The sequence below is a fragment of the Ciona robusta genome, chromosome 2 (genome assembly GCF_009617815.1).
Source record: "Ciona robusta chromosome 2, ASM961781v2".
NCBI classification, from domain to species: Eukaryota; Metazoa; Chordata; class Ascidiacea; order Phlebobranchia; family Cionidae; genus Ciona; species Ciona robusta.
The window spans coordinates 3,995,800-4,013,553 of NC_143236.1; the positions used below are offsets into that span (position 1 = coordinate 3,995,800).

The 17,754-nt window shown below is 34.6% G+C and overlaps 3 protein-coding genes and 1 long non-coding RNA gene across 5 annotated transcripts; 1 reads left to right on the forward strand and 3 right to left on the reverse strand.

The window, feature by feature from the left end:
• The first annotated feature begins 118 nt into the window (after positions 1 to 118).
• On the forward strand, positions 119 to 2,686 carry LOC149740299 (pleckstrin homology domain-containing family B member 2-like). The gene is made up of 5 exons (XM_089871912.1): positions 119 to 261; positions 560 to 712; positions 1,083 to 1,182; positions 1,541 to 1,731; positions 2,227 to 2,686. Exons 1-5 carry the CDS (start codon positions 216 to 218, stop codon positions 2,361 to 2,363), a joined length of 627 nt encoding a protein of 208 aa, XP_089728038.1. The 5' UTR covers positions 119 to 215; the 3' UTR covers positions 2,364 to 2,686.
• A 243-nt stretch (positions 2,687 to 2,929) lies between these two features.
• On the reverse strand, positions 2,930 to 6,195 carry LOC149740300 (alcohol dehydrogenase class-3-like). The gene is made up of 11 exons (XM_089871902.1): positions 6,038 to 6,195; positions 5,830 to 5,919; positions 5,599 to 5,752; positions 5,312 to 5,409; positions 5,020 to 5,142; positions 4,769 to 4,855; positions 4,510 to 4,639; positions 4,158 to 4,288; positions 3,665 to 3,800; positions 3,207 to 3,345; positions 2,930 to 3,095 (listed from the first exon to the last, which is right to left on the reverse strand). The coding sequence occupies exons 1-11, from the start codon at positions 6,056 to 6,058 to the stop codon at positions 3,071 to 3,073; spliced, it is 1,134 nt and encodes a 377-aa protein (XP_089728028.1). The 5' UTR covers positions 6,059 to 6,195; the 3' UTR covers positions 2,930 to 3,070.
• A 1,074-nt stretch (positions 6,196 to 7,269) lies between these two features.
• Positions 7,270 to 8,181, reverse strand: LOC149740301 (uncharacterized). Its single transcript, XR_016384364.1, has 3 exons — positions 7,971 to 8,181; positions 7,644 to 7,681; positions 7,270 to 7,341 (listed from the first exon to the last, which is right to left on the reverse strand). It is a non-coding gene; the product is annotated as an uncharacterized LOC149740301 (long non-coding RNA).
• An 895-nt stretch (positions 8,182 to 9,076) lies between these two features.
• LOC149740302 (integrator complex subunit 9-like) lies at positions 9,077 to 17,650 on the reverse strand. Of its 2 annotated transcripts, none has more exons than XM_089871879.1 (19): positions 17,492 to 17,650; positions 17,015 to 17,142; positions 16,670 to 16,736; positions 16,322 to 16,381; positions 15,798 to 15,881; positions 15,504 to 15,559; positions 15,053 to 15,139; positions 14,534 to 14,657; positions 14,063 to 14,152; positions 13,602 to 13,758; positions 13,002 to 13,182; positions 12,411 to 12,514; positions 11,858 to 11,986; positions 11,297 to 11,502; positions 10,765 to 10,851; positions 10,335 to 10,433; positions 9,886 to 10,011; positions 9,567 to 9,623; positions 9,077 to 9,243 (listed from the first exon to the last, which is right to left on the reverse strand). In XM_089871879.1, the coding sequence occupies exons 1-19, from the start codon at positions 17,498 to 17,500 to the stop codon at positions 9,127 to 9,129; spliced, it is 1,968 nt and encodes a 655-aa protein (XP_089728005.1). In that variant the 5' UTR covers positions 17,501 to 17,650; the 3' UTR covers positions 9,077 to 9,126. The 2 variants fall into 2 exon arrangements, with proteins under 2 accessions (XP_089728005.1, XP_089728003.1); XM_089871877.1 differs by having other exon boundaries at positions 16,322 to 16,384.
• Positions 17,651 to 17,754: the final 104 nt, after the last annotated feature.

Consider the following 17,754-nt stretch of genomic DNA (forward strand, 5'->3'; position numbering starts at 1 on the left):
CATATCACGTGATTATATTTACCCACAGTGGTCAGCTGATACACAACTTTTGTTTTGCTGCGTATACATTGACGTATCGTTCCTTTGTATACAGTTTTCGATTCGTAATTCGGTAATTGTTACAGTTTTAAGTTACGTATAAATATGTCAAATTATTTTGGAATTCAAGTTGTTAATTGGAACATTTATTTACATTCAGGTTTATTAAAACTATAATGTCTACAATACCAACGTTTAAAGCTGGCTGGTTGCTTCGACAAAGTGAGTTACTTTTTGTACTTTGTGTCCTATATTCCATTTATATCATTTGATGGGATTAATGGGGCTAATAAACAATAAGAATATATGTATGTGTCAATGTGTGTTTTGTTCGTAGAGCATTGTAACTAATACTATACCTCTCCTTTGTTTATATTTATTATTTGTTCCAATACTTGTTACCTCATAAAAAGCTAAATAAACTTATCTTATGTTAATTGTTTAATAACCTAATAATTGTGGGATCTTTGAAATAAAAAATGTAACTTGTTTTTTTTCTTCGTCATTTGTTGTCTTGTAGGCAGCGTGTTAAAAAGATGGAAGAAGAATTGGTTTGTGTTGTACGGGGATGGAAATCTATCTTTCTATGAGGATGAGTCTCGTAAAGAGAAGCATGGAAATTTTAACATAACTGCTGAGTGTGCTGCTATAAACACTGCCCTGGAGTGTAACGGTAAACTTTAATAATTCAATTGTAATAAAAATATTAATTGTTCTGCTATAAAAATATAATATACAAATATGCTTTAATAAAATGCCCCAAAGCCCAAATGTAGCATTCTCGTATTTGGTATTTTTGGTTCCATTTTTATCTAATATGTTGTATAACATGTGGTATATGTGTGCCTTTTGTGGTATATGTGAAAGCAATCACCATATGTAATGGTTATGGTAATACCATAGTTAAATATATTGCATAACTTGTGGGTTGTGTGTGCAGTGTGCCTATTCCATATTGTTTTAATGTTTTATTCCTAAAAGAGTAATGGTAACCACCCTGTGTAATGGTAACACGGTAATACCATATTTCTAATGTAATCCAGTTGACCCTCCCGATCATCATAACTTTGGCTGTTTGATGAAACTGATATCACGACACAACAATAACCTGGTTCTATGTGCAGCAAACTCTGATGAAGCTTTGTAAGTCTACGATTTTCTATGCTACAATATTTAGTTTCTATATAATTCTTTACTATTAAAGAAGCTTAATTGTATGCTGGCACATAACATGCTACTTGCTGAATAGTTTTACAGTATATGGAGATGTTCTGATAAAAACTTTAAAAATAATATATATAATATAAATACATATAGTTGTTTTTATAATAGTGATATATTTTGTAATCACTTAAATTAAAGTGAATACTTTACCAACTACTTTAAATAATTTCTAATTTGTTTCTATTTATCCAAAATGACCAAATTGGGGAAATAAGTTTTGTTTATGTCTTTTTTTTAAGCTAAGCTAAAACTTTTTTAACTCTTCTTCCATGTTTAGGAGTTGGAAGATGATGGTGGAGCAAATGATCCGAATCCGAACTGGAGGAAACACCAATCTCCGGAGGTGGAATTCTTACCCGAGTGTTCACAGAGCCAACTACCCGATACAACGCAACACACCTGTATATTGTTATCCAAACTATGGACCTGTGCAAGTTTGGTACAATGAATATGGGCAACCCTACTATGGTAAGATGTTGAAAGTTCAGTTTGAAACTTTGAATTTGCGGTAATCTTTACATGAATTTTGTTGTTTTGTTGATTAATTCTTCCACAAAAGTTAACATTTTAATATTAAATAGTTGTTCGTTAAATTTATTTTCACTGTTTTTAAGACTACAGGATTTTCAATTCCACATTTTGTTAGTAACTGTGCAGAAGATGCCTAAGACAGAGGTTTTAGGTGTCTCAGTATAATAACAACTAGGACTTGCACTGTTTAATTTAGATTAGTGTTTATTTATAGTTCAGGCAACTATAAAAACCAAGATAATCAGATTGTAATATCAGAATAAGTTGCATCTAAAAGTCTTAATTTATGGTTCACAGTCTATCACAGAATAACATATGAGGTTTTATGAGGTAACGTATAAATTAATATATGTATTTTTTTTTTATTTCGGGAAACTTATTACTCTATATTCAATACTTTCATTTTATAGCTTAATATTTTACTATCCACAGTCCACCCACAAACCCAAGTTGTGACCGTGATACGAGAACGTGATCCATATTATTATCGTAATGGGGATCTTATGTGGGGTGTAGCAGCAGGGGCAATGTTGGGTGCAGCTCTATACACTCCTTTCCTTTTCTTTTAATCTTAACACACTATAGCAGCAGTATTCTGAAGATACGCTTCATGCCTTTCCTATTCATTTTTATTGTACTATTACTATTTCACTCTTTGTAAACCTGTTTGTACGGCTTCTAAGCTGTCGTACAATTCTTATTCTAGTACGGTGATGGAAAACCTGTCATATGTGACCTGCTTGACTATTTAATGTTCCAACTTATAATGTGCAGTGTAGATTCTGATCAATTTATGCTTGGTGTGTTGCTTACCATTTAATAAGGTAAACATGTAAGAACACAACCCGAATCATGTATTCTACTGTAAATACAATTTTAATGCAGTTCAGAATGTGTTGGGTGCTGTTTTGAATGTCATATCTCAGTTGGTTCAATCGCGATCGTAAATTAGTAACTTTTTATTTTTTAATTATGAATCCAAAACCATTCATCATCATTGTATTCTTGCTTTGCACATCTTTGCAGGTTGTAACATGGATGCCATTTTGGTCATGGTGTATACAACATTTTTGTGTTTGAACTTGTTAGCCTATAGTGGTAATTATGTGCTCTAATCACTATATTAACAGCACACTTTTAAATTGCGAGTAATTTTATTTGCATTTAACACAAAGCTTGGTGATAGTTAAGTTACACAATTTTAGCTTGGTGATAGTTTGAGGTTACACAATTATATGCATGAGTAGAACTTTTCATCGCTTTTACATTCTTGCAGTTAGAAGTTGATCACTGAACGAAGACTGTAAAGAACATGAAGAGTTTTTTTAAATGAAAGAAAGAGTTTAATACCAAAACATTATTTTGGCTCATTGGCCGATTATTTGTTCCTAAATAATTCGTAAAAAAATTACCTTTTTCCTTCATGCATCAGATCGAACGCTTTGTTGATGTCACAAAGGGGCATTGTGTGAGTCACAAACTCATCAACCTTCAGTTTTTTGTTCAAGTAATCCTGCACCAGTTTTGGCACGCCTTCAACGCTCTTGTATCCTGAAGAAATATAAGGTACAGCATCTGATTTAAATAGTTTTGGAAAATTGGAATTTTAAACATTGCAGCAAATAATCTTTAAATGGATAAATGTTAACTATTTATTCTCTCATGGTCATGGCTGCGTAATGCGTATTGACAGTTATAGATATGCAAGTTACCACTTTTCTTCGGGTAAATATATATATTTATGTCCCATTAGACCTCTGGGTTAGAGTAAATGGTGATTGTTTACCCCAGAACACAACGGCCAACAATGGTAACAGTGTCGAGTCAACTTTGAACAAGAAAAAAGCCAAATGTTTAAAAAAGTGCTTACCTCCAAATGCAGTTCCCTTCCATGTACGACCAGTAACAAGGTAAAATGGTCGTGTTGAAATTTCTTGTCCTCTGCCAGCCACTCCAATAATAACTGAGACACCCCAGCCTTTGTGGGCAGCTTGAAGTGCAGCTCTCTGCGTTTAAATTAATGTTTGTTAAAATAATATGTATGACTTAATGCTGTCACTATTTATAGCTGATTAAAGTGAATTTTTGCACATAACAGTACAGACTTGTGTAATGTTATCAGGCAGAGTATATATGTGCCTTAACTGGTCTAACAATAGGTACAAAGCAAATATGTACCTAGCAAAGAGGGTAGATAAAGTAGCACAGCTTAAGCCTTACACAGCAATTTTAAACTATTTGGCACATTACACCAAAGCACTTCATTCTACCTTATTTTTCATTAATATAAAAAAGTGCAACTTTTTTAATTAATATGTTTTTAAGCCATTTTTTTCAAACTTTTACACAAAGTTGTCTCTCACCATTGTATGAATATTACCAATGCATTCAAATGTGAAATCACATCCACCATCAGTTAAAGCAACGATAGCTTCATCTGCTGAAACTTTAGATTCTTTCGGGTTGAAGCACTCTGTGGCACCAAACTGCTTGGCTATTATAGACACATATTATGTTTTATTATAACTTGTGAGTAAGCAGGAGGTGTATGTAACAACACTTATTTTATTACAACTGTCATTTTCCCGCCAAATGTAGTAATAAGAAACCCTTTATTTATTAAGATACAAAATTATTATTACAAATGTCTTTCAGGGCATCATGAGAATAATGTTGTATACCATGAATTAAATATTGTACTGTAAAAATACCAACCAATTTCAAACTTTGACTCATTGATGTCAACTCCAATGATCCTGGTAGCTCCAGCTGCTTTGCAACCCATCACTACAGCAAGACCCACTGCCCCAAGACCCCACACAGCACATGTTGACCCAGGTTCAACCTATACGTAATTAAGTATTGGTGAACCAAACCGTGTTTTGCTAAAGGGCATAAAAAACTTGTACATTTGGTAAATATTTGGGTTTTTCAGTTGAATTTATGTTAAAACTATCTACTTTTATAGGTTTACCTTGGCAGTGTTAAGTGCTGCGCCATAACCCGTTGGTATTCCACATCCAAGCAAACAGACTTTGTCAAGTGGAGCGCTTTCATCAACCTGAAAATGATACAAATCGTAATGCATGACAAAAAACAATTTATAGAATAAACTATAGCTACAAGTTACAGCACAGTCAGATAAATCACAAATGCGATTGTTTTCAAAGTAAAGCACTTCAAGCAGAAGTTTAAGTGGAAGATTAAACAGGATGCGCAACCTACCTTACAAAGCGAAATATCCGCAACAACAGTATACTCGCTAAATGTGGAAGTTCCCATGTAATGATAAACCATCTGACCATTGCATGTAAAACGAGATGTTCCATCGGGTAGAAAACCTTTGCCCTGTAAATCAAATACAAACAGACGTTGGATAGGCATTGTGTAAAGTGTAAGTTTATCAGTTGGTTTAAAAAAAGTAAGACTTTTGATAATTATTACACAGCTTATCTGGTTTTGATACGTAAGTAATTGTATAAATTTGGGCCAAGGATGGTGGAAAACATTAATTTACTTGAGTTGTTCTTATTTTCTGACACAGATTTGTTTTGGGGTGTCTGCAGAAGTTGCAATCCTTACACTGTGGTATGTAGAGTGGAATAACATGATCACCTGCAACGGTGGAACAAAAAAATAAACACTATCTTTTATAATTATGGGTCCCTTTAAAATGTGCATGGTTGCACATATTTTCTTAAATATAGCTCAAAATTGAAAGGGGCTGCTATTAAATGATTCGTCTAAATAATACCAATCTAACGGTCACACGTAATATATACCATGATGATTTATTATTCTCACCTTCTTTGAATTCAGTTACCCCTTCACCCACACTTTCTACAATGCCACCACCTTCATGGCCAAGTATTACAGGGAAAGCAGCCTCTGGGTCTTCACCACTGAGTGTAAAGGCATCAGTATGGCAAACTCCAGTAGCCATTACCTTTATACGCACCTGAGGAAAAATGAAAAACATGAAGTCAGGTACAGTAAGTGTTTCAATGTGGTGTAACATACAATAATTATACTCACTTCATGGGCTTTAGGTGGTGCCACTTGAATTTTCTCGATAGACAGTGGCTTTTTTGGACCCCATGCCACTGCTGCAGAACAATTAATGACCTGTATATTGAAAAATTTTAACCTCTAAATTTAACAACAAACATAGGTGTATTTATTATTTATGTACATCATGCATTTACACTAAATAAAAAAAACTCTAATTTCAACAATCGTATACCTTTCCAGCTGTATCTAACATTTTGATCGTTTTAAGAATTAATTTCCTTTCGAAGAAAAAGTTCCAAGATCTATTTCACCTACAGGGATCGAAGGGAAAAAAGCTTAACAATATATCGGTAATCAACAAATAGCATACACATTTACATAAGGTGGTTTAAAACAACCTATAAACATTCCCACGAAACACGCTGCTGTAACGTTGTTTCAGTCATCCCTGCTCGAATTATCAACTGTCTCTATTTGGTAAACATCAACTTTGGTAAACATCAACTCAAAATTTTTAGTATACGGTATCATGTTAGGGTATTTCCAAAAAAATCGCGCCGTTTTCACGGTAACGAAGTTGTATGGAAATTTCTGTTCACCCTTTTTATGCTTTTTTGAGATTACTAGAAATGTTATGGTCGTTTAACATCGAATTTTAATACTTAACAACAGTTATCTTTGTCGAGCGCATAATACTGTAACATTATTTTGCAGCTATCATTGATTGGGCACCGGTAAAGGGATATTTTAAAATAAAGGCAAATCTTTTAATCTTTGACAAGTCTCGTCTTTCCCCACCCGACCATGTGTGACCTGCTCCTACAGACGTACAATTATCAAATGCTGTGGTGCCAAACTGCCAACATAGTGCTGCCAACAAGGTTAGTACTATTATAATAAAGGAGAGCACAGCTTTAATAAATGAACACGTATTATAGTTGGCGTTTATTTTCATTGGCTTTTACGTTAGGGTAAGCACCATATAAGTTACAGAATTCATTCATGTCACATTCGTATGAACGTTTTTATGGCGCCGTGGTTCTGCGCAGACCATACTTTTAGTGTCTAGGGTTTAAAATTGCAAGTTGAATTTTGGTAAGTTAGATATTTTGCATTTATTAAATATTATCAAATATGTGTCATTGACAAGAATTAAATTTGTCAATTTTTAACACCCGTCGATTTGCTACTAATACGGTTCTCTTTGTTGTTTTACTTGATTTGATATTTTCTACATTAAATTTGGTATTAAAGTGTATTTTCACATATAGGAACACAAATGTAAAAACTTAACGATGTCAACGATGCCAAGTTTTTTTGATTTTTCATCTTTTAATTGTTATGCTCATGGCATACAACCTACACAGCGTTACTGAATAGACCCAAACTAAAGTAACTAATCTAAGTATGTGTTGAAGTGAATTTGTATCTTAATCTGTATGAAACATAAACCAAGAAGCAAAATTTGTTTAACTTGCATTTTATTGAGCAATTAATGCGGTTCTTATAATGCGTCATTCATTTCAAGGAGCATTTCTGTAAAGATATAAATATCTGTTTAATTTTAATATGTAAAAACCTAAGTTTAATTTTTGCTGTGAAAATGGTGCTGAACCTGGAGTGGCAAGGTAGGGCGTGCGGGTCTGATTTAGAATTTTTGGAGCTGAATTAATCAGTAAACATTATAACAAAGTTAGATTTGTTTCACTGAATTGTGTGTCTAACTATCCATGCAGCCCTGCATTTTAATTAGAATTAGGCGCCTATGGATATATGCATAAAGGTTATCTAGCAAAACATGTTTAGTCAAGTTAAATTCAACAGAAATTATGAATTACCATTTATGACTTCATCCTTGAGCTGTTCAGTCATCAGACTGTAGATAAAAATTGTTAAATTAGTCATTCATGTCTCTTTGTCTCAATAAACCATTGGAATCTCCCACATACTGTATTAGGTGTTTGAAACTACATGACATTAGGCATATTGTTATTTCTATCTTAACCTAATGGAAATATTAATGAAGTGGTAGCCTAGCTATACTGTGGAAAATCGTACAGTTTAATAGCTCCACTGTATGACCCCCTTCCCAACCATATAGAGTAGAACCCACTAATATTGTTTTCACTTATCATATAATAAACCTTTCTGTAGGACCACCATACCTTTCCATGTCACCAGTATGTGCCCTTCTTCGTCTTACCCTGCGTCTCCCAGTCCCTTGCTGACAGTAAGTACACCCATCAGTGAGCTGCATGTAGCAGAGAAGCGCCAATACTAGCATCAATTTCTTGTCCATAGTTGTTAATGCATATTCAAGGCATTACAGACCTTTTTGAATGCGAGTTTCAAGCAGTTTTTAGCAGAAAACTGTCTGCACAGGATAATTGACAAGATTTTCTGGAAATGATTGCAGTAACGCAAATTAATTCATATCTCATTTCATTGTGTGTGTGCTTGCGGAAGTTTCGTTTAATTGCTAAGCTACAACATCTTTATGGTGTACTTATACATCTCGTGCTCACTGGCGAGGTATAGCATAGGTATCTTACTACCTTTTAATACACCAGAGACACATATTGTTTGTAATTATACACCTCTTGCTCACTGTCCAGTGTGGAATTATAACAAGGGGTTTCTTGGGTATATTCTTATACACAAGACACATACAGTACTACCTATTCATACACCTCATGCTGTCATGCACACTGTAGAGGTATAACATGGGTAACTTCTTATACACCAGACACATATGGTGTATTCATGCACCTCATGCTCAGTGTTGAGTAGTAGTAACATGGGTGTCTTTTGATTTTTACATCAGTCAAACACTTACATGATGTACTCATGATACGCCACATTTTCGCTGTTACAATTAAGAGTGAAATATTGTCGAAGCCAGACAATACTGTCACGTAATATTCATTTTCCGTCTAATAAGTCTCATGTTTTAACTTTTAGTTAGAACTTGTTGGTTGTGATTGTTTCCTGCTACCTTCCTTCAAGCACAGAGTGTTTCATCTGTTGTGTAGCAGACCAGCAGGAATCATTCTTGTTGTGTGTACTGTCTGTCAGTTTAGTGTGTTTGCTTCAACAGCTACACTTTTTATTTGAAAGCTTTTCATATATTTTATACATGTATTATTTGTGTGATATTGTAATCTATTCTACATTTCTACTATGTTATGATACTGCTCTTTCATTCTGTCTTCTTGTGTCAGAAAATCGCCACAAAAGTTTCATAATCACTTACTTTTACATCATAAACAAGTTTCATCTGACTCTTCTTGTATTATGACACATTAACACTCTATTATAACATCATGAAGCAGAGTTTAAGTTCTTTAACAAAATATCTCGTAGTTTGATACGTAGACTTTCATTTCCTTCACACACAATATGCGTTGATCCATCTTCTATCTGAATGATTGTATCTTTCTGTGGATTAATGTTGTATTTGGTAATTATTGTGTTTAACCTATCAGTGTATTATTAATTTAATGTGGGGGTATAGTGCATACTATAGTATAGATGGTGTATTTATTATACCTAGTTATAACGTGTGGGTTTTTTATACACCAGACACACTGTTAGGTTACAACATAGATGTCTCCTTATGAGTTAGACACAAACAGAATATATTCATGAACCCTATGATCACTGTCAAGTTATAACATGAGTTTCTTCTTATATACCATACGTCCATACACACAATGATGTACAGATACACCTCATGCTCACTGTCGAATTACATCACTCACCAGTATTATCATTTTCCCCGTTGAACTTGATTCAACTTTTGCTTCAGCAAATCCTTCCTAATATTTCAATTGTTACTAAGCAACTTAAAGTACTGAATAAGCCTATTTCATATTAAAATATCTAAGAATTAGTGTTTATAACATTATGCCTATCGTTTTTTTAAAACCTGTGAATTTTTTTAGGCTCACGAAATCAATTTTAGGTGACAAATTATAAAAATGTAAGACGGTAGGAGTATGAAGAGATTTCAATACTGGGTCATAAACCAGGGGTTGAACCGTCACCGAAGGCTCGGCACATTCAACAACACAATCTTACTTGTTTCAAACAATCAACAAATGCATTGATTTCCAGCTTCCCATAAATAAGTGGTCGGTGTGAGACTTCTTCGTAAAACTTACGTTTCCTACCTCCCCCTGTAGTTTGTACCCGCTTGTATATTGGCTGTGTGTATAAAGGGTGTAAGAACTGGCACATTGTATGTGGTGTCACTGGTGTTTATACTGTTATATGGTTATACAGCTTATGCTTACAGGTTACAGCTTACTAAGTTATAACATGGGTGTTTTCTAATTCTAATACAACAGACATACATGGTGTATTCATACACTTCATGCTTACTATCGAGTTACAACATCGGTCTTTCACACCAGACACACATGGTGCATTCATACACGATACATCTTGTGCTCATTGTCCGGTTCTAAAGAGAAGTCTTATACACCAGACACACAAGGTTTAATCATACACCTCATTATTACACAAACCTTAAAAAGATGTTTATTGTTCCTATCTGTTGACATTGTACTCAATGGAGCAGCTAAAACTCCAGGTTTCATTTGTGTTGGGTGTAATGAAGCAGCCAACTGTAACATATACAGTATATATACGTTATTTTAAAATTCATAATTTTTATTAGGGTGGATGGTCAGGCACTATTCGTCACACTTGTGTAAACAGCAGAGAACAAAAACAACACAATTTTTACCAATTTGTGACAATGTCACAGTGACATTTAAGTGTTTATGCATATTTCAATTTCAAGAGTCTGTTTAGTTGTGTGTATGAATATGTGTAAAGAACAGAGTAAATTTTAAATTATCAATTTCGTTTCTGTGTGAATTTCAATTGTTTAACTATGACATCATACTCAAATTATTTTGACATAATACTTATTAGTTATGACATCATACTTACATCTGGTTCCAGATTAACTTTCTCATTGCTTCGTTTGACATTAAGTTTAATGACAGTGTTGCGATTCAGGATTTCAACTTTGTTTTTCTGGATTTAGAACATTATACCCAATTATTGTGGCAATAGAAGTAATTTATTTATCCTAGTGTGTATACCTTGTATGTGAAAACCCTGCTGTTACAATACAGGTGTTTTGTTTAATACACCTTGTGTGCTTAGGGAGTTACCCAATATGTAACTTTGCAGTTGGTTGTTTGATATGCATGCTGTTAGTGTTATATATTGTATTAGATGCTTATAACCACTTATAAGTTATAACAAAAGTGAGCCATGAACTTATTTTTTCCCTATATTCTGTTGCACTTTATAACCTTCAGTTAGGAATTAAGCGTATTCAAAATATATTGTACAAAACCTAGCCATTTATTGGGCCTATAACATTTATTTTATTATTCTTGTAAAAAATAACTAAGTAGAAAAACCTACTTTAACATAAGTTTTATGTTCCACTTTCCACATATTTTTAACTTACCAACTCTAATTTCAACTCAGTGTGGTGTGGTGCTTCTGGTGGTGGCGTCATGTAACTTGGAGGTACGACCACTTGTCGTGGGTTCAAACTGTCAATCATCCTACTAGCAGCTTGGTGGGTGGTCCTCGTATCAATGGGGAAGTGAAACGCACGAGCCGTGAGGGGTTGGAAGGGGGCAAGCGCATCAAGGTGGGAGTAACTTGGTTCTGGATGGATATTGGTGTTAAATAATTGAATGCAACTTAACTACGGGGCAACAACAGCAGTCGTTATAACAGGTTTTTTGTTTCATACACCTGAAGACATGAGGCTCACGCCTGCTTACGAGTTACCACATATGTAGTGCCAGTTACTGAATAAATGTTGGTATTGGATGAATAATATAGGTTATTTATCGTTACATGGCAGGGCAAAACTGCCAGTAAAATGAGTAACTGTAACTTATTTCTCCTTGAGTATTGGAGTAATGATAGTTGTGATAAAAGGAAAGTTCTGTTTTATACACCTCGTGCCTGCTTAGGAGTTGCCACTCATGTAAATAGATTACAAAATACCACCCACCAACAAATATGATTGAATTAAGTGAACACTTTCCCCACATCTCCACAAAATGCACAGCATCCCCCATTCTTAGTGAGGGATGGCCAGCAAACACTATACATGGCTTCTTGAACCCATGTGATAACCCATCTGAAAATAACCAGGTGGATGAGTCATCCCATCAAGAGTAGATTATCATTTACACATTACTTTTAAACACTTTAATGTTAATTCACCCTTAAGGAAACCACATGTGTAGGAGTGGAAACATTGGTCCTATTATTACAATTGCCAAAAGATCTGTCTTACAATTACGAAGAGGGCAGCAATGGTTCAACATTAATTTAGTTTATTTATCTTTGCGGGGACGCCGTTTAGACATTCTTTTAATATAACACGAGTGTTCTATTGTATACATCTCTTGACCGCTTACAAGTTACCACATGTGTAACTCTGTGGGTGACTGTTTTTCTGTATGGCTTACAATTTAGACAATGTGTTAACGACTACTGGGTATCAGCAAATGCGGTACTAGTACCTAAACTTCTATTAGATTACAGAGGTCAATATTTACCATGAATGCTTGAAAACACCTTCAATCTACCGAGGCTTACGAGTTGATCGTGTGGAAAAGGAGTCTCTGGCAGGTAAGACTTGTTTTGCTTGTTCGGGTGAAGCCTGCATAAAAACATAATAATTTTGTGACGTTTTTGCATTTGAGCTAATGATGTATTTTAAAAGAGGGAAATTCTACTCATGGGATTTAGAGCAGAATTGGCCTATTACCCCAACATTTACAAACTTTAGCCAGAGTTGGCGCATTACCCTAAAACCCGGGGTGATACCGTATGGACCTCCCAGGATGTTGAAGCTGTTTAAGTAACAGACAACTAATAAAAAAATTTTTTTATAATAAGTCACATAGGCTTTGTTTTAAGCATCAGTTACAATAACATTAACATCATCAGGGCAGCAGTAGCGAAAATAAATAAATATATAGTTCCTTTAAGTGGCGGTAACAGAAAACTGTGTTTTTTTCAGCGACACTTTACACACACATGATATAATATATAACCTGCATATTTTTACAAAATCAAAAATTTTAAACAAAAGAAAAATATACATTTTCTTATACACATTTGTATGTAATCTTGACCTAACTTACCATTCAGCATATATTTGTGATAGAGCCAAAGATGCCTTTGCACTTGGAGATATGAGGTAAATTGGGATATTTATAATATTGGTTTTCTCCATGTATAACAACAGGCACTCTAACAAGTCGTAGATTAATCCAGTGGGTAGACAAGGTATCAGAACATTTCCACCACCTTTCACTGTTTTAGCTGCAAATTTGAGGAAAAATACAATAAACTTGCAGGCAAACACTTCCAGGCATAATGTAATGCTTAAGAATTTCTAATTTGGAAATGCTATTATGGCAAAGCATTGACTTTATTGCAACAACATTTAGTCTGCCATCTAGAAAGACGTCATCAGGATGTTCAATAAAGTTAATAAATATTTCAACGCAATCAGAAATTTTGGGCAAGAAACTTAACAGTAGTTGCTACTACCAAGTGGTCTTTATTGGTTGTCTAAATTTACAGCTATGCAATCAAAAAATCTAATCTTTGTTACATATGGAGTGAATTATGGGCACAAAGTTTAAAAAATAAGCCATGTCATATCGACTGGCATTGCCAGCCATTGGAGGATTAATAAATTACATGCATTTATTTCTTTAAGTTCAAAATCATCTTACCAAGACAGCAACAAAACTCTGCCAGTGTGTTGTCAGGATTATGTTGTGGTGCATGGGTAAGGCCTGTAAATATGATGACATCACTATCTTGTAGAGGTTGCTGGTCTAATGGTTGGGGGTGGGTGACGAGGCTGGAACTACCGGATATGTAAACCACCTGCAGAATATGGGTGGCGTTATTGTGTGGAATATATGATATCAAACTGTAGTGTTACAGCATATGGGGTATTGTCATAGACGCCTAAGATAGGTATGCATGTTCTGCAACAGGCTATGATATCTTATCATGTGAGTTACTTGGTAGACATAACAACAGACATATCTGTAAAATTACATCAATTTAACAGGTAATAAGTTAATGTGTGTTTCTGTGTGAAATGTATATGGCATCAAACTGTGTTACTGCTTTAATTTCTTTTGAAACTCCTATTACAGTGTGTGGATACGCGGACATGTCTTACCTTTTCAAACTCTGTCCCAATCACCCAGTTACAACTCCCCAATGAATAACCAGAACTATGAGCTGTAACATTCAACGCTCCAAATATGCTCTGTAAAAAAAGGGAATTAGAATTGGGAACTTGAAATTAAACAACTGTGCTATATGGATGGTCCTTGGATGCTAAGGTTTGTGGGTGTTAATTTATTCATCAAATTTTAATGTTGGACTTTTTGTGGGATAAATCTAAGTCGTGAGCAGGAATGCTGATGTCACACAACATGACACAACAAAGTGTTAATTACCCCGCCCAGACTAAAACCGACAGTTGGCAGCTTACCTGCGATTTACAGTTAAACCAAAACAAGACAGAGAGTAAAATGCTCTCACAGATTTATTAAAAAGTAATTTCTTTTTTTTAAATATCAATTTGCTAACACGCAAGTTAGATAAAAAGAGAACAGTATTGTATGAAACTACGGCACCCACTTACCACTAATTCTGCATATCCCACCACATGTATTTTGGACACGGCAGTTTGAACATCATCGTAACTATAACAGTTTCTCCATGTTGCTAATGAGGTTTCACACCCAGCGTTATACCCTGGTAGTTGTCTGTTTGTAAAGAGGAATTGGTATAAACACAAACTGTGACACTTCTGCTTGATGGAGGTTATATTTGAATAAAAGACTGATGATTCCATTTTGGGTGGGATATATTATATATATCTTGTAAACTTTTTGTTGGGACTTGCTTTTGTTTGTTACGTTTTTGTGTCACTTTAATATTACTGAATGAATCTCAATTAACCTCTGTGGTGGGATAACTTTGAGATGGAGTTATAACACAGGTGTTCTGTTTTGAAATATGCATTCTTTATTGCGCCACACATCTAGTTTAAAAATATTTGAAAAATCTGTTAGACCCCCTTTGTAATATCTTGATATTTTGCTACACGTGCAATGAAATCGATGAAGTATTGGTTATTGAACAAGCATAAACAACATACTGATAATATTTGTGCTTCTTCCATAACCCTCCGCTTTTATTCTTTGGTGAATTGTGACAAAATTGAACCAATTCTTCCATCAGCAATCTGTTCAATATGATGTAAATAACATGTTTGTTATTTGCAAATTGCAATATATGCCCAGCATATGTAAATGTTTAAAAAGGATCATCTAACTGGGTCCGATCAGTCAAGGAAAAATTTCGAGCTTTATCATGTGGTAGCACCCTGGGTGTTGTGTAGGGGTAATGTACCAACTCTGGCCTGAATCCCTGGGTGTTGGGGTGATGGGCCAACTCTAGCCTAAATCTTATATCCCTAACATACTTTCCATAGGACCTTTTTCCTATTCAATCAAATAGTGCAGAAAACTATACAAAGCTATTATGGATTCTTCAGCTTTCAAAGCCAAACAAGTCACTTGTTATTGACTATACGCAGCAAGCCTTACCTTCCAATTTGAATTGTTGGTTCTGTGGCATAAACTGTTCCTTTAAATCCAAAATACTAAAACAGAAAACTGTTAGAATCCAAAAAACAAAATTGTATTTATAATATATTTTTGTGTCTTATGGCGTAATGTCAAAAATAGCTAGAGACCTTGATAATGTTGGCCTATAAAAGATTACAAAAAGACATTGAAATAACATGTCCAGAATAATAGCAGTGTATAATACACCTAACTGTGAAGTTGCCCACTACTGACACACAAAGTGATTTTAACTTTACATGACATAACAGTCACCTCTGTTATGTAAGGAAGGGCCATCATTGTGTTCGAGTTTGAAACCAAGATCACATCAATTGTTGAAATGTCAAGGAGATCAGTCTATAGAAATATTCATCATTTTATTTTTTTTTACTTTGAGAATTGATCTTTTTTTTTACACAAACTTAAATCAATATTTCTAATTTTATGTGGGTGAGGTTCTTAAGCAAGGTATGCCATGGGAGATGTGTGACCGAGTTTGCCCATTTTTTTATTATTAAAAGGAACTGATTACTCTACAAATGGTGATCAGGTAATAAATGGGATTATGTTGTGTTTCATACACCTCTTAACATAAAGTCAAGCTTTTAACCCATATCTTCTCATATACAGGTAAGTCGTTCTAACCAGTGTTCAATGGCAAAAACTAAAAATCCTACAGCTTTCACCAATCATTAACATCCTGGCAACATTGCATTTATTAATTAATTCACATTCTTCTTATAAGTGTTAAACATGGTAAAGTGCATAATCTGTTTACATACGCCACTCCTACTTACTTCTGGCAGATTAAACTCAAGATCAGCGTCAACAAAAACCTTTCCGGCACATTCCTTGAGCTCCTGGTAAAACAAAACTCATATTTCTGTGGATATAATGTTTCCCATTTTACAGGGGCAGTTTTGATGTGCAAGGGTGCATTACAGCAGTTTACAAATTACTACTCTATGTTTGTTGAATTAAATGTAACTTGTTTATTTTAACTGGCCGGGCAATGGCACTTGTTACAGTGGTGTTCTGTTGGCTGTTTCATACACCTAGTGTCTGCTTAAGAGTTACTGTGTGAGTGATTATTTTATTGTCATTCTATGGTTGGCAATTGTCAAGCATAGATAAATAACAGTTACCTGCATTTGAACTAGGTTGCCACTCTCATCTTTTAGATGCCATTTCGGTAAATTCATTAAACGCGGTCTGCAAGTACAAGTAAGAAAGATATATTAGTTTGTAAGCACTGTTGGGGTATAACATGTCTTTTTATACACCAGACACATATGGTATGTAAGAATGTACATACACCTCATGCTCACTGTCAAGTTATAACATGGGTTAATTCTTATACACCATACAAAATACACATATAGTGTATTCATTAATTCATATACCTCAATCTTACTGTTAATTATAACATGGCTGTATTCTTGTACACCAGCTATAGTGTATTACCACACAGTATATTGCAACATACTTACTGATCAGTGATAGTCATCGGTAGGAAATGTTTAAGTGAAGTGAGATCCAATGAACAATCCATCATGATGGTGCATGATTTAAACTTCAACACAACACAAGGACTTGTGTCGTTTGCTGATAAGTTGTACTGTGAATGTAATTTAGTTTTAGTACTAAAATGGACTTTTTCTACTTTGTATAATCTGTAACAGTGTCAGGGCAATATTACTACTACATCCCAGGTCTTTGGTGTGACTCACTGAAGGCCCTTATAAATAAAAACTCCATGATTAAGTGTATAGAAACTGCCTCAGTGGGGTCTAGATAGTAGCATCGTGGTTGTTGAAGTAATAGGCTAATATTCCTACATTCCAGGTCTCCAGTGTGCCTCGGTGAAAAACTCACCCTTACAGAATCTATACCATTGACTCTTTGAGTGTTTATAAACTACCTCAGTTAGTGGTTGTAACGAGTATAAGTCATTCAAAACTATTTACCAGTTTCATAATGACGTTCTGTCGTAGAATGCCACAAAGTATGTCAACGAGTTGCCAATCTAATCCACAATCATGGTAAACTTAATAAAATATTTTTTTGTTATGAAATTTGGTGTTTCGGTTTCGGGGAATTTTTCTTCGGGTTACTGTGTTTATAATAGACATCGTATAGATAGGATTTAACCGGGGAGCGTGGTATGAACATAAATACTGCACTTTTGTGATGTCAAACAAAATCTAATAACCGCATCAGTGTTAACCAG

Coding starts and splice junctions, on each gene's coding strand:
- LOC149740299 (XM_089871912.1), top strand. CDS start 216: ATGTCTACAATACCAACGTTTAAAGCTGGCTGGTTGCTTCGACAAA. Junction 262..559: donor TGGCTGGTTGCTTCGACAAA/GTGAGTTACTTT, acceptor GTTGTCTTGTAG/GCAGCGTGTTAAAAAGATGG. Junction 1,183..1,540: donor GCAAACTCTGATGAAGCTTT/GTAAGTCTACGA, acceptor TTCCATGTTTAG/GAGTTGGAAGATGATGGTGG.
- LOC149740300 (XM_089871902.1), bottom strand. CDS start 6,058: ATGTTAGATACAGCTGGAAAG. Junction 3,801..4,157: donor TTGGTAATATTCATACAATG/GTGAGAGACAAC, acceptor ATTTAAACGCAG/AGAGCTGCACTTCAAGCTGC. Junction 3,096..3,206: donor CTGATGCATGAAGGAAAAAG/GTAATTTTTTTA, acceptor TGTTCTTTACAG/TCTTCGTTCAGTGATCAACT.
- LOC149740302 (XM_089871877.1), bottom strand. Junction 13,183..13,601: donor AGAGTTTTGTTGCTGTCTTG/GTAAGATGATTT, acceptor TCAAATTTGCAG/CTAAAACAGTGAAAGGTGGT. Junction 10,434..10,764: donor AAGTTAATCTGGAACCAGAT/GTAAGTATGATG, acceptor TATATGTTACAG/TTGGCTGCTTCATTACACCC.